The sequence below is a fragment of the Anabrus simplex genome, chromosome 11 (assembly GCF_040414725.1).
Source record: "Anabrus simplex isolate iqAnaSimp1 chromosome 11, ASM4041472v1, whole genome shotgun sequence".
In the NCBI taxonomy this organism is placed as follows: Eukaryota; Metazoa; Arthropoda; class Insecta; order Orthoptera; family Tettigoniidae; genus Anabrus; species Anabrus simplex.
Window position 1 is genome coordinate 19663900 of NC_090275.1, and position 23620 is coordinate 19687519.

The 23620-nt window shown below is 42.6% G+C and overlaps 2 protein-coding genes across 2 annotated transcripts in view; both read right to left on the bottom strand.

Annotated features, from left to right (window-relative positions):
• The window catches only part of LOC136883529 (transient receptor potential channel pyrexia), a 434219-nt gene that overhangs the window by 59907 nt on the left and 350692 nt on the right, over window positions 1-23620 (bottom strand). The window lies entirely within an intron of this gene.
• Window positions 11253-23620, bottom strand: part of LOC137502711 (transient receptor potential cation channel subfamily A member 1 homolog) — a 63260-nt gene continuing 50892 nt past the window's right edge. Inside the window, exon 4 of the mRNA XM_068229709.1 lies at window positions 11253-17639. Within this exon, the coding sequence (XP_068085810.1) occupies window positions 13972-17639 (3668 nt within the window). The 3' untranslated portion in view covers window positions 11253-13971. The remainder of the gene's footprint in view (window positions 17640-23620) is intronic.

Genomic DNA, 23620 nt, shown 5'->3' on the forward strand with positions numbered 1-23620 from the left:
ATAGGGTTTATGGCGACGATAGGATAGGAAAGGGCTAGGAGTTGGAAGGAAGCGCCCATGACCTTAATTAAGGTACAGCCCCAGCATTTGCCTAGTGTGAAAGTGGAAGACCACGGAAAACCATCCTCAGGGCTGCCGACAGTGGGGTTCGAACCCACTATCTCCCGATTGCAATCTCACAGCCGCACGGTCAACTTTCTCGGTAATTAGATTTTGACAACGTGTCATCCTTTATAAACATATTTTATTAACACGAACGGTGTATGAAAATAGCAAAATACGAGTATTAAGTTCTGTATAGGGCAGAAAAGAATACAGGCGATTAAAGAATCAAGTGGATAGAAAGTGCAAGGTAGCTAAGGAAGAATGGCTGAAGGAGAAGTGCAAGGATGTCGAAGGCTGTATGGTCCTGGGAAAGGTAGATGCTGCATACAGGAAAATCAAGGAAATCTTTGGAGAAAGGAAATCTAGGTGTATGAATATTAAGAGCTCAGATGGAAAGCCACTTCTAGGGAAAGAAGACAAAGCAGAAAGATGGCAGGAGCATATCCAACAGTTGTATGAAGGTAAAGATGTAGATAATTTGGTTCTGGAACATGAAGAGGCTGTTGATGCTGATGAAATGGGAGACCCAATTTTGAGGTCAGAGTTTGACAGAGCTGTGAGTGACCTAAATAGGAACAAGGCACCTGGAATTGATGACATTCCCTCTGAATTACTGACTGCCTTAGGAGAAACCAGCATGGCAAGGTTATTCCATTTAATGTGTAAGATGTATGAGACAGGAGAAGTCCCATCCGATTTTCGGCAGAATGTTGTTATACCTATTCCCAAGAAAGCCGGTGCTGACAGGTGTGAAAACTATCGCACCATTAGTTTAGTATCTCATGCCTGCAAAATTTTAACCCGTATTATTTACAGGAGAATGGAAAAACAAGTTGAAGCTGAGTTGGGAGAAGATCAATTTGGCTTCAGAAGAAATGTAGGAACACGTGAAGCAATCCTGACTTTACGTCTGATCGTCGAGGATCGAATCAAGAAGGACAAGCCCACGTACATAGCATTCGTAGATCTAGAAAAGGCATTCGATAATGTTGATTGGACCAAGCTATTTATGCTTCTGAAGATGATAGGGATCAGATACCGAGAACGAAGAATTATCTACAATCTGTATAAAAACCAGTCTGCAGTGATAAGAATCGAGGGCTTTGAAAAAGAAGCAGCAATCCAGAAAGGAGTGAGACAAGGCTGCAGTTTGTCCCCTCTCCTTTTCAATGTTTACATAGAACAGGCAGTAAAAGAAATCAAAGAGAAATTTGGAAAGGGAATCACAGTCCAAGGAGAGGAAATCAAAACCTTGAGATTTGCCGATGATATTGTTATTTTATCTGAGACTGCAGAAGATCTCGAGAAGTTGCTGAATGGTATCGATGAAGTCTTGGGTAAGGAGTACAAGATGAAAATAAATAAGTCCAAAACAAAAGTAATGGAGTGCAGTCGAACGAAGGCAGGTGATGTAGGAAATATTAGATTAGGAAATGAAGTCTTAAAGGAAGTAGATGAATATTGTTACTTGGGTAGTAAAATAACTAACGATGGCAGAAGTAAGGAGGACATAAAATGCAGACTAGCACAAGCAAGGAATAGCTTTCTTAAGAAAAGAAATTTGCTCACTTCAAACATTGATATTGGAATTAGAAAGATGTTTTTGAAGACTTTCGTGTGGAGCGTAGCATTGTATGGAAGTGAAGCATGGACGATAACTAGCTCAGAAAGAAAGAGAATAGGAGCTTTTGAAATGTGGTAGTACAGAAGAATGCTAAAGGTGAGATGGATAGATCGAATCACAAATGAAGAGATACTGAATCGCATTGGTGAGAGGAGATCGATTTGGCTAAATTTGACGGGACGAAGAGATAGAATGATAGGACATATCTTAAGACACACAGGACTTGTTCAGTTGGTTTTTGAAGGAGGTGTAGGTGGTAAGAACGGTAGGGGTAGACCAAGGTATGAATATGACAAGCAGATTAGAGCAGATGTAGGATGCAATAGTTACTGTACCGGGCGGTACACCTCCACGTCGCTTATTTAAAAGTTGCGCCAGTTGAAACTCCTCTACTGGAGGAAGTCTGAACTTTATCTACGGTATTAATTTTCAAGTTTCTCAGAAGATGTCACTACTTGGAAATTTTGGAGTTTTTGAACTGTGTCATTTTTGATGTATTTTTGTTTTACCTGTAGTGAGAAGTGTGAACTTTCTCTTCTAGAGGACACTACTGAAAAACTACAATGGTGCACCCTAGTGCGAAGTGAAAGAACTTTTTTTTGGAGAAATTTTTATTTCCAAAGTTTGTTTCTTGTTAAATTTCTTTCTGTTATTGTTTAAGTTGGCTGTATACCCCTCTCTTTCCCCTTGTTTTGTATTTAGCCAATCCCGAATTTCTTTAATTAATTTCTGACCAATCTGATGTATCTTCCCCCAACTTGAATATGCTGCTTATCCCTAACCAATAAAAGATTGCGGGCGGGTGTTCTCATTCCGGTAACGCCTCGAACTTTCCGCGAGAGTATATAAACTGCTGATTTTAGGGTCTCTGGGCCACTTCCGTTCCATCTTTTAGTGTGTAAAGTACATAGCAGGGGGCGGGAAGCGCCTCTTTCTTCGGCAGCAGTCAACAACAAGGTAATGGCCGATTAATAACTTCTTTTCTTGCTAGCTCAGCAGTTTAACTCTCGGGGTGGGTCCGAAGTGTTTCCATAATGTAACCTTTCCTTAAAATGTAAAGACACTTAGTATCTATTCTATCTTTTAAACTGCATATCGGGATAGAGAGTGCTTAACCCTCTCGAGCTCCCACTCATATTGTTTTGAGGTGAACTTATTTTTCTCAACCAATTCTTCCTTAACGTAATGTAAATTTGTTTCTTTCTAAAGTCACCTCTTTAGTATGGGATTAGCCCTTGCATTTGCGGCCTAGAGCCAGATTAGGTTTTAAACAAATGTATTAGGAGGGCAGTTCGCCTCCTCTCAAATTGGTATTTTAGAGGCCATGTAATTAACCTTTGCTCACTTAATAGGCCTCAGTAGGTTGGGTATTTTACCCCTGTGTTTATGTCCTTAGAGGACAGCTTGAAGGTCGAGTTTGGTGTGACCTGTGATAGGCTTAAATTTTGAGAGCGAGTGGCTCTTTCTTGAAAATTGAGTATGTATACCTCGAAGAGGCTTTTCTGTATAATTCAGGGCAAGTGCTCCTGGGCATGAATGGGGTTTTCTGCCCCTCTGTTAAATATTGTTTTGAGGTAAAGTTGAGCTAGTTGCTCAAGAATTCTGAATTCGGGGCTCGAAGCCCAAATCCTGTAAATACTGTAATTGTACCTTTGTTGACTTGCTACTCTGTACCTGCCATTATTGTTATTTCTTGATTTTGCTAAGAAAATATAACCTTGTTAATTTTTAAATTAACTTTAATTTCGTAGTTTGAGACCCGTTCACCCCCCCGCACCTGCTTTCACCTCTAACTACCACAAAAACACAGTAACAAGTGGTAGCAGAGCGTGGTTGAATGGGTCTCAATTTAGCCCCTTTTGACGGCTAAGCATTGCTATGATCTGAACTCTAACAATTTTCTCACTTGCTGGAACTTTTGATCTTTCCTGTTTCAAAATTGTTCTGTCATCATGCCCGGCCCTCGCGATGTTCTCCATCTTAACTATTTGCGCAAGGAGGAGTTGATCTATGAGTTAACTATCAGAAATGTGCAATCTGGAGGCACGGTTGCAGTAGACACAAACAAGCTTAGGGAGTCCCTTGATTTGCCCATTTCTATCCCCAATTTGGGAGAGAAAGAAATTGATGACTCTCTTTCCACGATCACCGAGAATACTACTGGGCTAGCATCGGTAGTTAGTTTTTTTGACGAAAATGATCCTTCACCTAATCAAATTAAGCGTGTGCAAGCCAGGCTATTTCATTTTTCAAATAGAGTTAACGATCTGTTGTCTCTGAAGTTGAATGACGTTCAGAGGAAGGAAGCTAGTATGGTTCTTGAAAATCTTTCTGAATTGTCCAGTAAGGTTACCCAGTTGTTAACTGGGGAAGTTCCTCCCAAAATTGATCAACCCACCACGGTGAATGTAGGTAGCGAGGAAGATCCTCCTAAAGGAGATGTCAATAGGAAAACCGTTGCTGCTCAAACTATCTCTGCCCCATTGGACAACGAGTCTGAACGCCGTAACTCATTGAATAATGTACGTTCTGAATTAACTTCCTTGCCACTGAAACCTTTACCTACTATGTCACCTGGGTTCAGCAGCTTGCCTCATCCATTGGCAATGTTGCTCAGAGGTATCTCGAAGGAAGTTTTCTGTTAACACTACCAGTGAAGTTATTTCTTTCTTAAGGTTTTTAGTTGAATTTCAGGATCATGCCCTTGTTTTTTCTCTTTCTCCATGTCAGATTTTGCAGATCATCTATCCCGATGCAATAGGTATTCTCTCAGACAAAATAGTAAGAGCCATTGCCGAGCAATCATCTATTGAGGATTTCCATGCCCACTTGCTAGCTAACTTCATCCCGGCTAGGGCCAGGTCCTCCCTTATTCAGAAGTACTATTATCGTGTATAGCGTTTGGATGAAAACTTGGCAGACTTCATCCAAGATATTAAATTCTATACTAGGGTGTTTGCTCTTCACTTCCCGGAGGATCAGATTGTACAAGCCATTGTGGAAGGTATCTCACCATCCTATAGGTCATATTTGTGTTTCGCGGCGTGCCCGCAAACCTTCTCTGAACTTGAAGCATTGGCCGTCTCAGCGGAAGGAGTTAGATACGCCGATTCATTGCGTGTCGCGAAAGAACCCCCGACGTCTTTTAGTAATACTCGGCCTCCACCTCGCCGACCAGTCACACCCCGTAAATGCTATGCTTGCGGGTCGCCCGACCATCTTCGGAACAAGTGCCCATTGCTCAAGTCTAGTGGGACAAGGAATGGAGCTGGTTCATCACAAGGCTGTTTTAAATGTGGGGCTTTCTCACATATCGCCAAGAATTGTCCCAATTCGAATAGCACCCCCTCCTGCTCAACTTCTGGTGCAACTTCCAACAACAATCAAAAGTGACTAGTGGCTTCGGCTGAGTCGACTAATCCATCTTCCCGAGACTCAGCCCCTGGTAAACAGGTTGTAAATTCAGGGAACGATCAGTCTTCAAATTCATCTTTTGAATGCCCTAAAGAGTGTCTTAGGATTGCGGCGGATACCCCCGCACCGGTCCCTTTTCTCAAGATTGAGTTAAATAACGAACCTATAACAGCTCTATTAGATTCAGGCAGTGTTTGTTCTATTATTTCGGCCGAATGGTATGCAAAATTGAAATCTGTTTGTAAACTTCCTGACTATTGTTCCTCTTCGATCCGATATGTTTCGGCTAATTCATCCCCATTAGAAATTCTAGGTTCTTTACAGGTCAAAATTCGTATTTTTAAATTTACATGGAAAATCAAATTGTTTGTGGCTAAGCACCTGTCTTGCCCCATCATATTGGGAGCTGACTTCATTTCTCACACTGGTCTTGTGCTCGATCTTCAGAGTAGGTCGTGCTCTTTCAAATTTGCGTTTAATTGTAAAATCCCATTATTGAAATGTAATTCTGTATCATGTTTATATATTTCGCCTACCCAGGATGAGATGTTGTTAGACCTTAGACATCTACCTGAGGAGCAGGCTGATAGTATTCGTAAGTTGTGTCAGTCGTTTCCAGAGGTGTTCTCTGATACTCTTGGTGTTACTGACCTTATTGAATACAAAATTGAGGTCACGGATTCGATTCCTGTCCGTTTTCCACCTTATAGGCTATCTCCACCAAAAATGAAGGCTCTGAAAGAAATTATCGATCAGATGTTGAAGGATGATATTATTAGGCCCTCTAAGTCGGCGTATTCTTCGCCTATTTTTCTAGTCCCGAAACCCCAAGGGGGCTTCAGGCCTGTCATTGATTATAGGGCTCTCAATCGGAAGGTGGTGTTACAATCTGTGCCCCTTCCCGACCTTCATTCTTGTTTTTCATGGTTCCGTAATTCCAAGTTCTTCACCATCTTGGATTTGAATCAGGCCTACAATCAAATTCCTCTAGCCGAAGAGTCTAAACATCTTACAGCGTTTGCCACGGACTGGAATTTGTATGAATACAACCGCGTGCCTTTCGGGCTCCCCACGGGAGCAGCTGTACTCACTAGGCTGCTAGATAGGGTCTTCTCCGACATCAAATTTGAGTACTTATATCACTACTTGGATGATGTCGTCGTATTTTCGGAGACCTTTGAAGAGCATCTAGATCATCTGCGAGAAGTTCTCAATCGCCTTCGTAAGGCTGGGTTAACTGTTAAGTTGTCCAAGGTTGCCTTCGCTAAACCCTCCATGTCATTCCTAGGGCATATTGTGTCGCCCGATGGTGTGGCAGTCGATCATTCCAGAACACAGGCCATCCGTGACTTTAAACCTCCCAAGGACATCTAAGGTATTGCCAGGTTCATTGGTATGGTGAATTTCTTCAGGAAGCTTATTCCTAACTTCGCTAATAGAGCGGCGCCCTTGAACCTTCTTCGTAGGAAAGGCATCAAATTCGAGTGGGGACCTTCTCAACAAGCAGCTTTTGAAGATCTTAAATTAGCTCTCTGTAATGCCCCTGTCCTTGCTATGCCTGATTTTTCAAAGAAATTCATCGTCCAAACTGACGCGTCGTCGTCAGCAGTAGCTGCAGTCCTTCTTCAAGAGACTGAACTAGGTAGGCGACCCATTGCCTATGCATCTAGGACTCTGTCGGCTCAAGAAGCCAAGTATTCCATCTATGAGCTCGAAGGTTTGGCAGTCTTATTTGCCTTAGAAAAGTTCCGTCTCTATCTGGAACATGTCAAATTCGACCTGGAGACAGATAATCAAGCCTTAAGCTGGGTCTTAGGTAGACCGCGTCGTACTGGTCGTATAGCCCGTTGGGCCATCCGAATTTCTGCCTTCCAATTTGATGTTAGGCATATTAGAGGTACTGAAAATGTCGTTGCAGACGGACTCAGCCGTATGTTTTCCAACGACGTCGAGACCCATGAACCGGTCGACAGTTCATCAGCTCCCGAGTCCATACTATCTGATATTAATGCCATCTTAACAGATGCTCCCATGCTCTTTAGGGATATCGAGAAATACCAACATGAAGATCCGACGCTGGCTCCGATAATGGAAACCCTTTCTTCTGGGGAACATGTTGTCCCTTATGTACTGAGGAATGGTGTTCTATGTTGCCCTTCGAGGCATGATAAGATGATGAAGGTTGTAGTTCCAGCGGTTCTTGTGCCTATGATCTTCAAGTACTATCATGAGACCCCATTAGGGGGGCATCTTGGAATCTTTAAAACTCGTGAAAAGATTCGTGAAAGGTTCATCTGGAAGGGTATGGACGGTGAAATCCGTGAACTAGTAAAGGCCTGTAAATCCTGTTTGCTTAGTAAACCCACCATGTCCACCAAGGTAGGCCTTTTGTCTTCGCATCAAGTGTCGCGCCCCATGGAACGCCTGTATATTGATTATGTAGGACCCTTCCCCCAGTCAAAGGGAAATGCCAACAAGTTCATCTTTGTATGTGTAGATGGTTTTACCAGATTTTCCTGGTTATTACCGACTAAGCTGGCTACCGCTCAGTCCACCATTACTTGCCTAAATTCTATTTTTGCTTCTTTTGGTCCGTGCCAATATATTGTGTCTGATAATGCTAAGGCGTTTACATCAAATCTTTTTCGTAAATTCTGTTTTGACTTGTCCATCTCTCATGTGACGACTTCGGCTTATTACCCTCAACCATCTCTGGCTGAACGGGTTAATCGTAATCTCAGGTCCGCGCTTATTGCCTATCATCATGAAGATCATTCTAGGTGGGACACGTCCCTGCATTTGTTAGCTTTTGCTTTGAATTCGGCGGTTCATGAATCTCACAAGTTTACTCCAGCTTCTTTGATGTTCAAGTTCGTTCCCAACACACCGCTCTCTAACCTCTGGTCTCTGAGTGACATTCTACCTGAGACAATAGATCCGGACAACATTAAAGATCTTTGGAAGAAGGCTAAAGCCAATCTTAAAGTGTCTCATGAAAAGGTTAGGGAAAGGTATGATCGTGGACGGAGACCCACCCATTTGAAGGTAGGTGACCAGGTGATGGTCAAGAATTTTGTTCCCGCGGGCAAGCTTGCCCCCAGATTCCATGGGCCGTGTATCATTCTCGATTTCCTTACTCCCGTTACTTTATTGTTAAGCAATCCAGCCACCGAGAGGATATTTAGGGTTCACCTGTCACAGGTGTAATTTCTGTGCTAACTTGCTTCATATGTTTTTGAAAGAAATATGAAGGTTATATTTTTTGAGAATTTTCACTTTTAAGGCCTTCTGCCTTTGGAATCTGTTTCCTTAGTGTGTAAGCATTTTTGTAAAACCTTCCCCGAACCGTTAAACTGCCATCCTGTCCTTGCCACGGCCATTACCACGCTCCCGTCTCCTGCTCCAAAAACACACAGTGGCTTTCAAGGGAAATAAATACTTCTACGCCGCTGGCCCCTCAGTTCCACCACAATGAATGTACCCTACTATCATTCTGGTCCAACAAAAATTCTGCCGCCTAGCTTTAATGTTTCAGTGCCCCCGCAGCCGCGCAGCGCCGTGCAGCAACTGGGGAGGGGGATGGGCCCCCTCCTCTCCAGCGAGGACGACATGTGCACGGCGAGCCGGAGCTCTCCTCCCGGCCAAGGCTGATGTGCGGCGCACGACCTGCTACTTGCCCGCAGCCGTATATGTTCACCGCGGGCGCGGCGTGCTTCAACACCACTGCTCCTCTCATAGAGCGGGCGAGCGGTATCTCAGGGTACTTGAGGGGTCCGAGCGGCCTCCTCTGAACTCAAGCTGCGGTGGCTGGTCTGGCCGCCAAAATCATCATCGTTTAAAGTACATATCCAGCTATATGGACATACCTGTTCTACATTACTACATTTTCTTGGATTTTACTGCAATACCTGGTGGACTTAGAAAATTTTGCCTCAAAAAAAAAAAAAAAGAAAACTAAAATTTTCCTTCTGAATTCAACTTCTACAAACATAAAGACATTATTTCAGCTGTTACTACAAGAATTTTTGAAACGGGATCAAATCAAATTTCAACAATTTTGATAAATGCCTCTGCAATTAATCTCCATATCAACATCATAAATTGGACCTTGTTTTCAAACAAATTTCTGTGTCACCCCTTGGAGGAACTTTTGGGGGAGGGAGGTCTGTACCGGGCGGTACACCTCCACGCCGCTTATTTAAAAGTTGCGCCAGTTGAAACTCCTCTACTGGAGGAAGTCTGAACTTTATCTACGGTATTAATTTTCAAGTTTCTCAGAAGATGTCACTACTTGGAAATTTTGGAGTTTTTGAACTGTGTCATTTTTGATGTATTTTTGTTTTACCTGTAGTGAGAAGTGTGAACTTTCTCTTCTAGAGGACACTACTGAAAAACTACAATGGTGCACCCTAGTGCGAAGTGAAAGAACTTTTTTTTGGAGAAATTTTTATTTCCAAAGTTTGTTTCTTGTTAAATTTCTTTCTGTTATTGTTTAAGTTGGCTGTATACCCCTCTCTTTCCCCTTGTTTTGTATTTAGCCAATCCCGAATTTCTTTAATTAATTTCTGACCAATCTGATGTATCTTCCCCCAACTTGAATATGCTGCTTATCCCTAACCAATAAAAGATTGCGGGCGGGTGTTCTCATTCCGGTAACGCCTCGAACTTTCCGCGAGAGTATATAAACTGCTGATTTTAGGGTCTCTGGGCCACTTCCGTTCCATCTTTTAGTGTGTAAAGTACATAGCAGGGGGCGGGAAGCGCCTCTTTCTTCGGCAGCAGTCAACAACAAGGTAATGGCCGATTAATAACTTCTTTTCTTGCTAGCTCAGCAGTTTAACTCTCGGGGTGGGTCCGAAGTGTTTCCATAATGTAACCTTTCCTTAAAATGTAAAGACACTTAGTATCTATTCTATCTTTTAAACTGCATATCGGGATAGAGAGTGCTTAACCCTCTCGAGCTCCCACTCATATTGTTTTGAGGTGAACTTATTTTTCTCAACCAATTCTTCCTTAACGTAATGTAAATTTGTTTCTTTCTAAAGTCACCTCTTTAGTATGGGATTAGCCCTTGCATTTGCGGCCTAGAGCCAGATTAGGTTTTAAACAAATGTATTTTGCTAGGGGCTTTACGTCGCACCGACACAGATAGGTCTTATGGCGACGATGGGATAGGAAAGGCCTAGGAGTTGGAAGGAAGCGGCCGTGGCCTTAATTAAGGTACAGCCCCAGCATTTGCCTGGTGTGAAAATGGGAAACCACGGAAAACCATCTTCAGGGCTGCCGATAGTGGGATTCGAACCTACTATCTCCCGGATGCAAGCTAACAGCCGCGCGCCTCTACGAGCACGGCCAACTCGCCCGGTAAAACAAATGTATTAGGAGGGCAGTTCGCCTCCTCTCAAATTGGTATTTTAGAGGCCATGTAATTAACCTTTGCTCACTTAATAGGCCTCAGTAGGTTGGGTATTTTACCCCTGTGTTTATGTCCTTAGAGGACAGCTTGAAGGTCGAGTTTGGTGTGACCTGTGATAGGCTTAAATTTTGAGAGCGAGTGGCTCTTTCTTGAAAATTGAGTATGTATACCTCGAAGAGGCTTTTCTGTGTAATTCAGGGCAAGTGCTCCTGGGCATGAATGGGGTTTTCTGCCCCTCTGTTAAATATTGTTTTGAGGTAAAGTTGAGCTAGTTGCTCAAGAATTCTGAATTCGGGGCTCGAAGCCCAAATCCTGTAAATACTGTAATTGTACCTTTGTTGACTTGCTACTCTGTACCTGCCAATATTGTTATTTCTTGATTTTGCTAAGAAAATATAACCTTGTTAATTTTTAAATTAACTTTAATTTCGTAGTTTGAGACCCGTTCACCCCCCCCCCCCCCGCACCTTCTTTCACCTCTAACTACCACAAAAACACGGTAACAGTTACGTAGAAATGAAAAGGTTAGCACAGGATAGGGTGGCATGGAGAGCTGCATCAAACCAGTCTATGGACTGATGACTCAAACACACAACAACAACATCGCTTATAATGAAAATTAAAATATTATGTAGTGTAAAATGTAGGTCATCTACATTTAAATGTAGATTTATATTAAAAATCCACTGTTCTAGTTTTTTAGCCAAGGAAATCAATGTTTAAAACGTCCTAAGGGCATGAGTTACGAATTTCGGGTAAAAAATATGATAAAAATTATGAGAATATAGTCTATTATTTATTTATTCCCAAATTTTACAATGCTTTTCTTAATCATCGTTATCCAGTCGATTAGATTAGCAGTTTTTCTATTTCTACCACTACGAGCGCTAATGTAAGTCACTGCAGAGTTTCAGTTAAGCGGACATTTTTCAAATATAAAAAAAATGCCTGAGGGAATTAAACCAAAGAACACATTACATAATGAATTATGTACACACATACACATCCTACGTCATTCCATTTGTATGAATGGTCAGCGAATGAAGCCCCTCCACCAACTTCTGTCTTTGTACTTTTCTCCTTCTTCAGTGTTGTCCCAGTCCCCTCCTCGTTGCTGAATGCCGTTTTCCACCATGTCTATATATCGCATTCTTGGCCACCCTCATGGTCTTGAATATTTTTACTGCAGATCATGCATTTCTCTGGGTATGCGATCAGGATCCATCCTTCGCATGTGACCATACCATTTGAGTTAATTAAGCTAGGAAACGAGTAACTTAAAGAAACAAGCGATTTTAAGCTGATTTACCGGAACTGCATTTAGGCCGGAAGTTAATTTTCGAATTTTTTAATTTTTAGTTTGAAAGAGCTATGCAAGACTGACAATTTGAAACCTTTCCGGGCTCTTTAGTCCTTCAAATTTCGGCACGATTGAGGAAATTGCTTAATTTTACGTTTTTCGTGGCATGGGGACCCCTGTTATGCTACGAAATGTCTTCAACATTTAAACATTTTAAATCTCAAGCGAGGAATCTACCGGAATTCTATTTAGAACCACTCACTTGCAATTACACAACGGCTGCGATGTTGTGATGTCCTCAACGCTATGTTCCGTTGCATTGTTCATGCTTGAGAAAATTAACCTTACACTAATGCAGACATTTATTAAACCGTGCCTTCATTATATTTCTTCTCACACCTCGAATAAATGTTTTTTGGCCGGGGGGGGGGGTGTCTTATTGAGTAAAAGAACCTCCAATTTCGGGGAGGTTCCGGCATATCAAAATTGAGTGAGTCACCAGTGGGTTTGAACTTCCCCCTCAAAAACTTAATTGACACATTTTCCCTCAATGAGAACAAAAAATCCAAAATGAGGACCGTTACATTTATTCGATGTGGGAAGTTTTAAATGAGTGCACGTTACATTAGAGGCAAATAAAATCAATTGATTCCAAACGAAACATTTTCAGCCAGATGAATTATTCTGTAACTGCTATTCATCTTCTGCCGCTTTTTCCACACCTGTGGGGTTGCGAATGGGTACTGTATAGCACAGGTAGATTTGGCCTTGTTGTACGGCTGGATGCCCTTCCTGACGCCATACCTGCTATGGTCGTCTGACGAGAAGTCGCGCAGATGTGTGTTAAGAGGTGGGAGAGGTAAATATGGCTGCTGCGCATGCGCCAATCTCGAGTCTCAAGGCCTGACTGTAAACATCTGTCCCGTCCGCGGTGAGTCTTGTGGACTAAGGTGCTGCTGCGCATGCGCTAATCTCAAGTCTCAAGGCCTGACCATAAGCATCGGCTCCGTCCGCGGCGAGTCTTGTGCACTAAGTTGCTGCTGCGCATGCGCCAATCTCAAGTCTCAAGGCCTGACAATAAACATCTGTTCCGTCCGCGGTGCCTCTTGCGAATTGAGGCGCTGTCGTGAAGTTTCAGGTTGCTAGTGCAGTTGTGCAGGAGGTCGTATTGTTTGTCACAACTGATGTTTGTAGCTAAGAGTGTATGGTACCTACAAGCTGCCACGACTTCTCATCAGACGCAGATAGTATGTGGAGGAGTGTTTCTGTGTTGGTTGGTAGCGTGGTGTGCTGTGTTGTCTGAATATGAAGAGGAGAGTGTTCGGACAAACACAAACACATAGTCCCCGAGCCGGAAGAATTATAATCACCGACCGGCCGGGAACTGAACCCGGAACACTCTGAACCGAATGCCTCAACGCTGACCATTCAGCGAAGGATCCAGATTTATAACTGTTTTTATACGAAATATATTCAAAGCATATTTCAGAATTTTATAAATAATTACATGCTGTCATCATTAACAATTCAGGATCACTACCTCTTATTACACTTTATAATTACTCAACTCTTATTATTACAATTATACTATTTACCTATCTTTTGTTAACATTAAGGAAAAAAGGAAAACTGAATACAGTGAAGTAATACTTATTTTAGAATCTCATCGCATTCTTTCAATTACAATACACAAGCCGACACCACACTCCAGGCACACGTGTCAGTTGCTGCTGCTGCACTATAATAAATAGTGGTGTCTCGATGCCCGCTCGCTAGCACAGAATGTGTTGACCTCGTCCTCTGCCCGCTTTACCTTTGAGTTGAGGCCGCGTGTCCTAATTGATCACTCTACCAAGTTTCAAAGTAATCGATGCCTTCGATATACAATGTTCCTTTCAGCAAAATATACTATTTTTGATGTATGAATTGCAGTCGGTGTGGTCCAACACCAACAGTTCTCTTGTTTGCGAGAGACGTGGATTCCCAGTCACACAGAGACTCGGCTCCCGAAGTGAGAGGGCGCAGAAGAGTAGAATGCCTTCTGGTGCTGAGCTCGTAAACTGAACAAGGGTGAAAGAGTCCAGGCTGTTTAACATGTCCTGAAGTTTTTGTTTAATTCTTTCCTTCATTGCTCGACATTTTAGTTTGATAATTGCTACTGATGATTTTCAGAGCATTCTCCAAAATGTTCTTGTCTATTTTTGGATTTCCTTCACCCCTACATTTCCTGCATTTCCTACATTTTCTACATATCAAGCAACATTTGTCTCTGAAAATTTCTCTCAGGGTCGAAAGTCTTGAATACATACCTTTTCGAAAAACTGACTTGTCTATCGGATTCTCTTTTAATTCGCCATCCTTATTTTGGAGAGCAATCACTACTTTATCTTCATCTGCCTTAGGAAATAGAATTACTGATTCAGTCAATCTATTAAGACATTTAACACAATTGTGAAATCTCAACATCATATTTTCAATGCCATAGATTAAGTCTATTTTTGATGTTATGCATACAACTTCCGATCGTTCTTCTATCATTTTTGTATTATTGACGGACAAACCGATTAGAAGATTTAACAGTACAATGGAGATGAAAAAGATGAACAACAAAAAGACAGTAATGCTTGTTATTGGCATGGAGGAAAAGTGCAGGTCATCGGCTTCATATTCCCCCGTCATGAAGACGACAGTTCTACAGATAGTCCATAGAACTGAGTGGACACCTTCCTTGTTCATGTCTTGTCTGAAAACAATGTGCAAACAATGGGCAAAGGCAAGAATGATTGCGAGAAATGTAAGGAACAGTTTCATGTAGCTACCGGTTACTGTTTTCAACATTTCAATATTATAAGAGAAGAATGGCTCCCTCCCTAGCAACAGAATAAGTTCACAGGAAGACAAGAGAATAGCGAACACACGATACGACTCTATGTATGGATCATTGGTTTGAAGACTCATGATGGTGATAGTTATTGATACAATTCCTATGTCTAGATAATTCTCAATATTCTTCAAATAGCTCCAACCACACGTGAAGATCTGTAAGAGCTCTCTGAATACTAGAATACCAGTAAAAAAGACTAAAAAAGCTAACAAACCCACACACTTGTCAGCATATTCTACGGCAGTTTGAGTTACGTCGATGAATTTCGAACTCTCGGCACCGAGGCAATGGTTCATTACTTCAGAACAGTTCAAAACATTCTCATGATTTGCTGATTCATTGAGATACTGGTTCTTTATTAATTGATAACATTTGCGTTCTGAAAACTTTCTTGTCGAATTTCGATATTCTGATATGATCTCAGTGACTGAGGGGCCAATGAAGTAACAATTCATTGGTGGCGAGTTATTGACTTCAGGGCCAACGTTAGGAGTGGGACTGCATATTATATAAGAGTTTAGAATTATGAAGAATATAACGTAAAAGCCAAAGTTTATATAGAAGAAATAACTTACACAGTCCCATTTGAAATTTAAGAAGCTACTTATCACGGGATGATTTAAGAGATGCTTGTACTGTTCACGATGTTTACTAATATAATGAAGAATTTCAGTTTCAGCTTTTAAAGCTGGAACCGTCTGATTCTGTTGCTGGTTACAATACATATGTATTGTCACTGAGCCTTGTCCACTTGTTCCTGCAGTTCCTTCAGACTCACTTTGATTAGCAGTCAGTAATGCAGTTCCTTCTGACTCAGTTTGTCCACTTGTTCCTGCAGTTCCTTCAGACTCACTTTGATTAGCAGTCAGTAATGCAGTTCCTTCTGACTCAGTTTGTCCACTTGTTCCTGCAGTTCCTTCAGACTCACTTTGATTAGCAGTCAGTAATGCAGTTCCTTCTGACTTAGTTTGTCCACTTGTTCCTGCAGTTCCTTCAGACTCACTTTGATTAGCAGTCAGTAATGCAGTTCCTTCTGACTCAGTTTGTCCACTTGGTCTTGCAGTTCTTTGAGACTCAGTTTTACTAGCAGTCAGTAATGTATAGTCAAATATTACTTCATAATCTTGACTTCCAGGGTAAAAGTTATCGTTTGTCTTCAAACTCTTATCCAGAAGTGTCTGTAATGAACTGGCTGGTAGAGGTGTCCTCCCTAGCACATTCTCCTGGGCGATGTCAGCTCCATGGTTCAACAAAGCTTTGATGATATCCAAATTCTGCAGTCTTACAGCATGATGAAGGGCAGTGTCACCTTTTCTGTCTGCTATATCGACATCGATACCGGTATCACTTAGTAAAAGTTTCATAATATCCAAATTCTGCAGTCTTACAGCATGATGAAGGGCAGTGTCACCTTTTCTGTCTGCTATATCGACATCGATACCGTGAACATCTAGTAAAAGTTTCAGGATCGCAGTGTCTTGTTGTTTAACTGCCATGATGAGTGTCGGAGTTCCCTTATCGGGGACTTTGTTTGGATCTGTGTTGTTGTTCAGTAGTTCAGAAACAACTTTTGTCAGACGATTTTCAATTGCAAGCTGTAAGAAGGTATGTTTGTGAGGATCTAGTTCATTTATCAAGCAATTGTGAAATTTAGTAATGAAATCATCGGCTTGCTTCTTATGGAGATGTTCTCGTAGTTCACTTATTACGTCTTCATTGCTTATCTCCGTTAAACCTTCCAGTATATCCACAACTTTTTGGGATATCGGCGAGTTCTTGTCTATAACCCCTTTTACAGGAATAACATTACGATTGTTTAAAAGTTCAGCGCAGTTTCTGAAATGTTCCAATTTCTCTTCCATTTCCTCAGGCAAATTGTCTTGTGAGTTTGATGGGGACGGAACCTTAAGTGCAGGACTGTTAGCAGCATAATCTAGGGCAGTGCAACCTCTGTTGTCGACAGCGTTCGCATTGGTAGATTCATTGTTAAGCAAAATATCCAGTGCTTTGTAATTCAAAGCCTCTGCTGCGACATGTATTGGAGCCGTGTTAGTGTTAGGAGTCGTCTGGTTTGGATCTGCACCAGCTTCTAATAATACCTCAATGAAAAACCCACAGTCTTTTTGCCTACATGCCATTTCCAAGCAAGTTTCATTGTAAGGTTTCCCATATCGAAAGTTAGGATCAAAGACAGCGTCCCCGTCCTCATCAACTTGTTGCAGCAAGCCTCTAAATATGTCTTTCTGACGATTATTAAAAGCATACAATAACTGCTTGCTGTATGCTGAATATAACTTACTTTTCTTAGACGGGAATGCAGGAACCAAGTCTGGATACGTTTTTGTTAAGAATATACGAGCGGTTTCTCCATGTCCATATTGGCTGTCCAGATCTAGTTCGTTCCTACAATTCAACAGAATCTCTTCAACCATCTCCTGATTCTTGTTCTTTGCAGCCTGATGTATAATTGTATAGCCATCATTGTTGGCTTTGTTTATGTCAATGTCGGGGTGTTCCAGTAGTAACTTGAGGCATCTTCTGTATCTCTTGTCTGGTTCATAATATTTCGCAAGGTAATGAAGGGGTGTTTCTCCTTCGTTGGTGACAGCATTAACGTCAGTCTGTTTGTGACTAAGAAGTTCTGCCATGGCGTCGTCCGCTCCTTCCTTTGCTGCATAGTGAATGGGTTCTGGGATGAAGGTGTTCACGCTCGGTTTGATTTTCTTGAGCAGCGCTCGGACGAATTCACCTCTGTTGGGCTGACTACAAGCTATCTCCAAGCAGGTTCCCCGTTCGGGGTATCTGTATAGAGGATCCACTCTATCGTGCCTTAGCATGTTCTCGAACGTGGTCAGATCGCCTTCATCCATAGCCTTGAGCCATTCCGCCTGCGGATCTGTAAGCAAAATCATACGGATATTACTATTATAATCAATATCAAGAAGTTAAAGTGCATCTTTCTTGGAGATTGGGTCTATCAAATACAGTTCACACAATCGCAATTTCCCATACCTAAAGATCCTTATATGAAATTCTATTTTTTGTCTCCTACACTAAAAATCTTTCTAACCAGAGAATAACGTTAGTAAGCTGGTACTGGAAGCTTGAAATTTAAAATATTAAATACGAAAACGTTTTATCGATTACTCAAAGATACTGGTCAATATCTTAAACATCCGATATCTGCTCGTTGTAGCAGCTGGCCTGCGAGATCACGCACGTACGCATGCAAGAGTGCACGAACTTGATTCAGTTCGCTTCAGTGGCTACACAGATGTTAAAAAACATTAGAGAGGGAAACCTCTGAAAAGTGAAAAGGAGACTATTTTGTTAAATGTACCTGAAAAGTTCATGGAAACGCATCCCGACCGTATAATTATCGCAAAATTAACATCCGAGTTTAACGGTGTTTCAAGTGTTTACAGTGCGCGAAAAGAATTATACGCCGCCATTCGTATTACTACCCTGGTTGAAAGCTTATGGTGCCAAAGTGCGTTAGGAGTATCTGAGTTGATAGTGGAATAGTGTTTTCCACGTTGTTGGGAGGTATCATGCCACTCGTTGTTCCACGCCGTCAATTGCTGTCGTCGAAGCAAGGAGGTGTAATCCGATGCTGGAATTGTAGTGTATGTCTGTTGGCCTTCAGCGGCAGCTGATCGTGCTGCGTTGTCTGCTACTTCATTGCCCGGGAATCCACACAATGGGCTTTTACCCAAACAAATGAATCTTTCTTCCCCTGTATCTCAATTCGATGTGCCACTGCAATAATCTCGTGTACGAGAATTAAGGATGTTGTCCGTGAGTTAATGGTTTGCAGTCTCTGCAATACTGACCTGAAATTGGACAACATCACAATCAACCACTCAGGACGAGTTGCAGCATATTGTAGGGACCCCAAAATGGCTGTAAGCTCGGCCGTAAATATAGATGCTATTGGAGGTAGCTTGAATTTGCAATAGCTGCCTGATTGTACATCGATATAAGCACGTCTTCTTCTTCTAATATTCTTCTTTTCCTACCGCTTTTCGTACACCTGTGGGGTCGCGGGTGCGAACTGGGGAGCACATGTGGATTTGGCCCTGTTTTACGGCCGGATGCCCTTCCTGACGCCAACCCTATATGGAGGGTTGTAATCGCTATTGCGTGTTTCTTTGGTGGTGTAGTGTGTTGTGTGAATATGAAGAGGAGAGTGTTGGGACGGACATGAACACCCAGTCCCCGAGCCAGAAGAATTAATCAGAAGCGATTCAAATCCCTTAACCGGCCTGGAATCGAACCCGGGATCCTCTGAACCGAAGGCCAATACGCTGACCATTCAGCCAACGAGTCGGACGATATAAGCACTACCTACCCACTGTATTACAGTCCTTTGATCCATCTGTGTAGATATGTCGGGAGTGTGGCCATTCTGCCAGGTAACACGCCTGTTGACATCGTTGCGGTTCACAGTGATCTCAAATGATGTTTCTAGTCTTATATCCAGGTTCTTAAGAATAGTTAAAACTGGGATGAGTATCTGTAGTACTTATAATACGTCTGCAACCAAATATATTGGCAAATTCATCCACTAGGATCAGTAGACGTTTCTTTCTCCATTAGCGTGTAGTCAGTGATAGGATAGTGAGCTTCGATATATTGTGGCGTATTGATGAGTTTCTGTATTGAAACAGCTTGAAAATATATTTCCCCGCTAGATACTATCTTCGTAGATGGAGAGGAGGTTCAAGTGTTTCAACTAGCAGAGCATTCGTAGTGTCGACTGCATTGCTCCAAATCAGAATCTCAGTTTCAATCGAGTAAGCAGTGAGGACGGATGTGCTGAGTGTGTGCTGAAGTATGGGGATAGCGCTAGAGCTCTATCGAGCGAGGATTGGGAGTTGGCAATGCAGGAGGAAGAAGAAAACGGGCTTGAGCAAGAGGATGAAGGGTGAGGAAGTAGGAGTGTTGGCAGGGCTGCTGGTGGCGGTGGTGCTATCAGCGCTGCTCATAATAGGTGGAGTGGAGTTAAGCCCTGGGCCAGGCCCAATTGGTGCTTTAGGGTGGGAAGAGATAGAGGCTCTAAAAGAAGTGGTGAAGGAGGCGTGTCAGATAGACTAACTGAAGGAGATGATACGTAACCATTCCAAGGAGCTAAAGGACTTGCGACAGTGCGTTAAAAGTGAGGTGGACGAGCTGAAGGAGAAGGTGGGGAGAAATGAGGCGGAGATGGAGAAAATGCGATTGAAAGTCCAGGTGCTGGAGGGGGAGGTGGCGAAACTAAAGAGAGAAATGGTTGATGGAATCCAGGCACGAATGGAGAAAAACATTTTTATATACGGAGTTGAAGAAACAGCGAAAGAAGATAAGGTGGCTTTGGTTTGTAAGATAGTGAACTTGATACGGGACAGAATGAAGATAAATTTTAGTGAAGTAGATATTGATGAGGCTCAGAGAGTGGGTAGAGTGAAAGGTGGAGGTGTGAGACCAATTAAGCTCACGCTGATGTCTACCCCGATGGTGGACACTATCCTACAGAATGCAGGGAATTTAAAGGAAGAGAAGGTATGGTTGAGACAGGACATAGGTAGTGAAGCGAGCAGAGAGTTGAAAGTGCTAAGAAGACACATGTGGTGTGCGAGAAAACAAGGATTCAGAGCCTTCGTTAGGGGAAACAAGTTGGTGGTGGGAAATGGCCGCTGGATAAGAGAATGGTCAATGGAAAGGCTGCAACACATGGACCAAAATAATTTACAGACGATTACAGAAGAGAGAACGAGAAGCGTGGCAAGAGGAGAGGAAAGCTCGGTGGTGGATGAGGGAGAAAGGGTGGTTGTCGAGAGGGGGAGTGAGGACCAGCGTGAAAAAAGAAGAGGAGGCAAGAGTGAAGATGGCCGGGAATAAGAAGAGGGCGATCAGAGAGTGGAGCAAGACATAAACAGTCGTGCACCACCGGAAAGTGCTGGAGTGGAAGAGGCGGCAAGTACCCGGAGAGAGGTAACGACCAGGACTAGAAGTGTAAGTCTGAAAGATCTAAGGGGGAAGAGAAACAAAGGGCAGGAGGAGAGGGGGAACAAGGAGTCGGTAAAGGCGGTTAAGAAGGGAGAGAACAGAGAGGAAACAGAAGGGCTTCGTAGAACTAGAAGTAAGTTAAATAACGCTGCTGAGGCAAATAAAAATAAGGGCGATATGGAGGGGGTAGGGGAGGGTAGTAGGTAGCTAGGCTGTAAGATACGCGTGCTAAATATTGAAGGGGTGGGTAGTAAGTTGGGAAATGAAGAGGTTTGTAAGATGGTGGAGAGTTTTGATATAGTGGCCCTCCTAGAGACATGGCTAAAAGAAGGGACAAACCTAACCTGGAAGGGGTTCGTGATAAGGAATAAAATGAAGAAAAATCAGGGAAAGAAGGGGAGAACTTCGGGCGGAATTTCATTATTAGTTAAAGAGGAAATAAGTGACCAAGTTGTAGATATAGAAAATGAGCAAGAAGAGGTTTTATGGGTTAGGTTTGAAATGGGGGATGGAAAGAAAGAATGTGTGTTTGGGTTTTATATACAACCCTCCAAGGGGATCAATGTATGCGAATGATTACTTCTTTGATGGCCTGATAAAGGAAATAAATATTATTAGTGGAAAGTACGAAGAGGATGGACTGATTTTGTTAGGGGACTTAAATGCAAGAATAGGATGCTCTTGTTCAGAGTATGGTAAAGTGGGAAGGAGAGTAAAGACGGGAGATAGAAAAAGTGAAGATAAAGTGAGAAATATTTACGGCCAGAAGTTGTTAGAAGTATGTGGGGGGTGTGTGTGTGTGACTTGTATATTCTTAATGGATGGCGGCAGGGCGACAAGGAAGGGAAAATGACTTATATTACAGACGAAGGAGGCAGTGTTATTGATCTGATTATGAGTTCGGATGATATGTTGGGCAAAATTAATAGGATGAAAGTGGTCGATTGGGTGGAATCACACCACTCCCCGGTATATTGAAACGGGAACGCCCTACGAGCATTCACGTTTCATTCTTTTATTAAGAGGAGCTCGCTAACACCCGGCCGTAAGCATTTAAAACTTGCGCCGAGCGCACAGGCATAGTGGGAGCTGCAAGCAAGCTCGCGATGTTCTAGAACACCGGCCAAGGACAAGCGACGTCACGCAGAAGGTTCCTTCGTGTTCCATAGCATTGCTGCATGAACGAAATATAATTTCAATATTTCAATAACGTCACCTTGCAGGCAGGAATAATGAACGCTGCTAGCCGAAATTTCGTGTCAATCGGTGTGAAGATGGCCAAGATACAAAATTTTCTTGGGGCCCACATGTGTAGCCACGCCCACCGGCCTTCGGCAATATAAGCGAGTCGCCAGCCTGGGGTAAAGCAGAGAGAGAGTGTGCGGTATGCAGCGGCAGTGTGCTGTAGGCAGAGAGTGAAGGGAGTCGGCAGTAAGCCGTGAGTTCAGTGAGTGTGTGCAAGTAAGCACGTCGCGACATAATCGTCACTCGGTCCGGCTGTATACTTGAGTTCAGAACGTTCGTGTTAAAAGCTTTCTCCGTGGGCTTGATTTCATTTAAAGACTGTGTGAAAACAGCGATAGTGTTTTTAGCCAGCCTTGATTTCATTTAAAGACTGTGTGAAAACAGCGATAGTGTTTCTAGCCAGCCTTGACTTCATTTAAAGACTGTGTTCTCGCATAAACTGTGCCAGCCTTGATTTCATTTAAAGACTGTGTGAAAACAGCGATAGTGTTTCTAGCCAGCCTTGATTTCATTTAAAGACTGTGTTTCTCGCATAAACTGTGCCAGCCTTGATTTCATTTAAAGACTGTGTGAAAACAGCGACAGTGTTTCTAGCATAGACTGTGCCGATCTTCATTTCATTTAAAGACTGTGTCTATCCGTTGAACTGTGTTCGTAATAAACTGTGCCAACATTCCCTCTTAAAGACAGTGGAATGCAGTATCGTGATTTCTTTCCGAGGAACCATGCCAATTCCCATCATAACCTGTTCAGAATCACGTATGATCTTAAGTGCCAGTGATAATCTTCTAAAAATTACGACGTAATAGAACTTGGACTGTCATTTATTTCAACAAGTGTATTGTGCTCATGGAGTACAGTGCAGAGACTGTACCCGGTAAATTTAATTTTCTTTATGAAGTGCTTAATCACTGCACCTCGGAAGGTCCTAGATTGTTTTCATTTGTTTATTATTCCAAATGCGATAATTCCTTCCATCTTATCCTCGTGGAACTGTGACTCTAACTTTATCCTTGCTGCTGTGGGAACTATTTCGGCGTGCTTCGCCTTAGAGAAGTGTCACACCAGTGCCCCATGACGTCCAATGTGGAAGCTCCACATTTCCCCGTTCCTGCCTCAGGTTCGAGTCATCAACACTAATACAGAGAAAACACCAACGACGGAAGACAACGCCGACGCCGACCGCAAGACGACGCAGCCGCCGCAGGACGACGTCCTCTCCACGCCTTCAGGGACAACCCCACGATTCAGCTGTAAAAGGTGACATAATTCTTTGCATATCTATTGAATAAACTGAAGGATCCACTTAATCATGAAATTTTTTTTCACTACCCTTCTCTCTCACTCTCTTAGCATGGGCCGTACACGCCTTGTCGTTCCTCATGCTCTCCGATAAACTGAAGTACGGGCGTTCCTGTTACAGAGAGAAGGTAGTGAATAGTGGCACCCGTGACGTTGGGGCCAGATTAAAGAGAGTAAAGTGATAAAAATTAACTTTGAAATCAGTGATATCTTAACTTACCAATTCAAATAAAAGTGCATAGTACATACGTTAATTCCAGTTCAGTGAATGTGTTAAAATTTTACGAAGATCAATTCAATGACTTTGACGAAATTTTAAACTTTTGGCACAGAACTCTGATT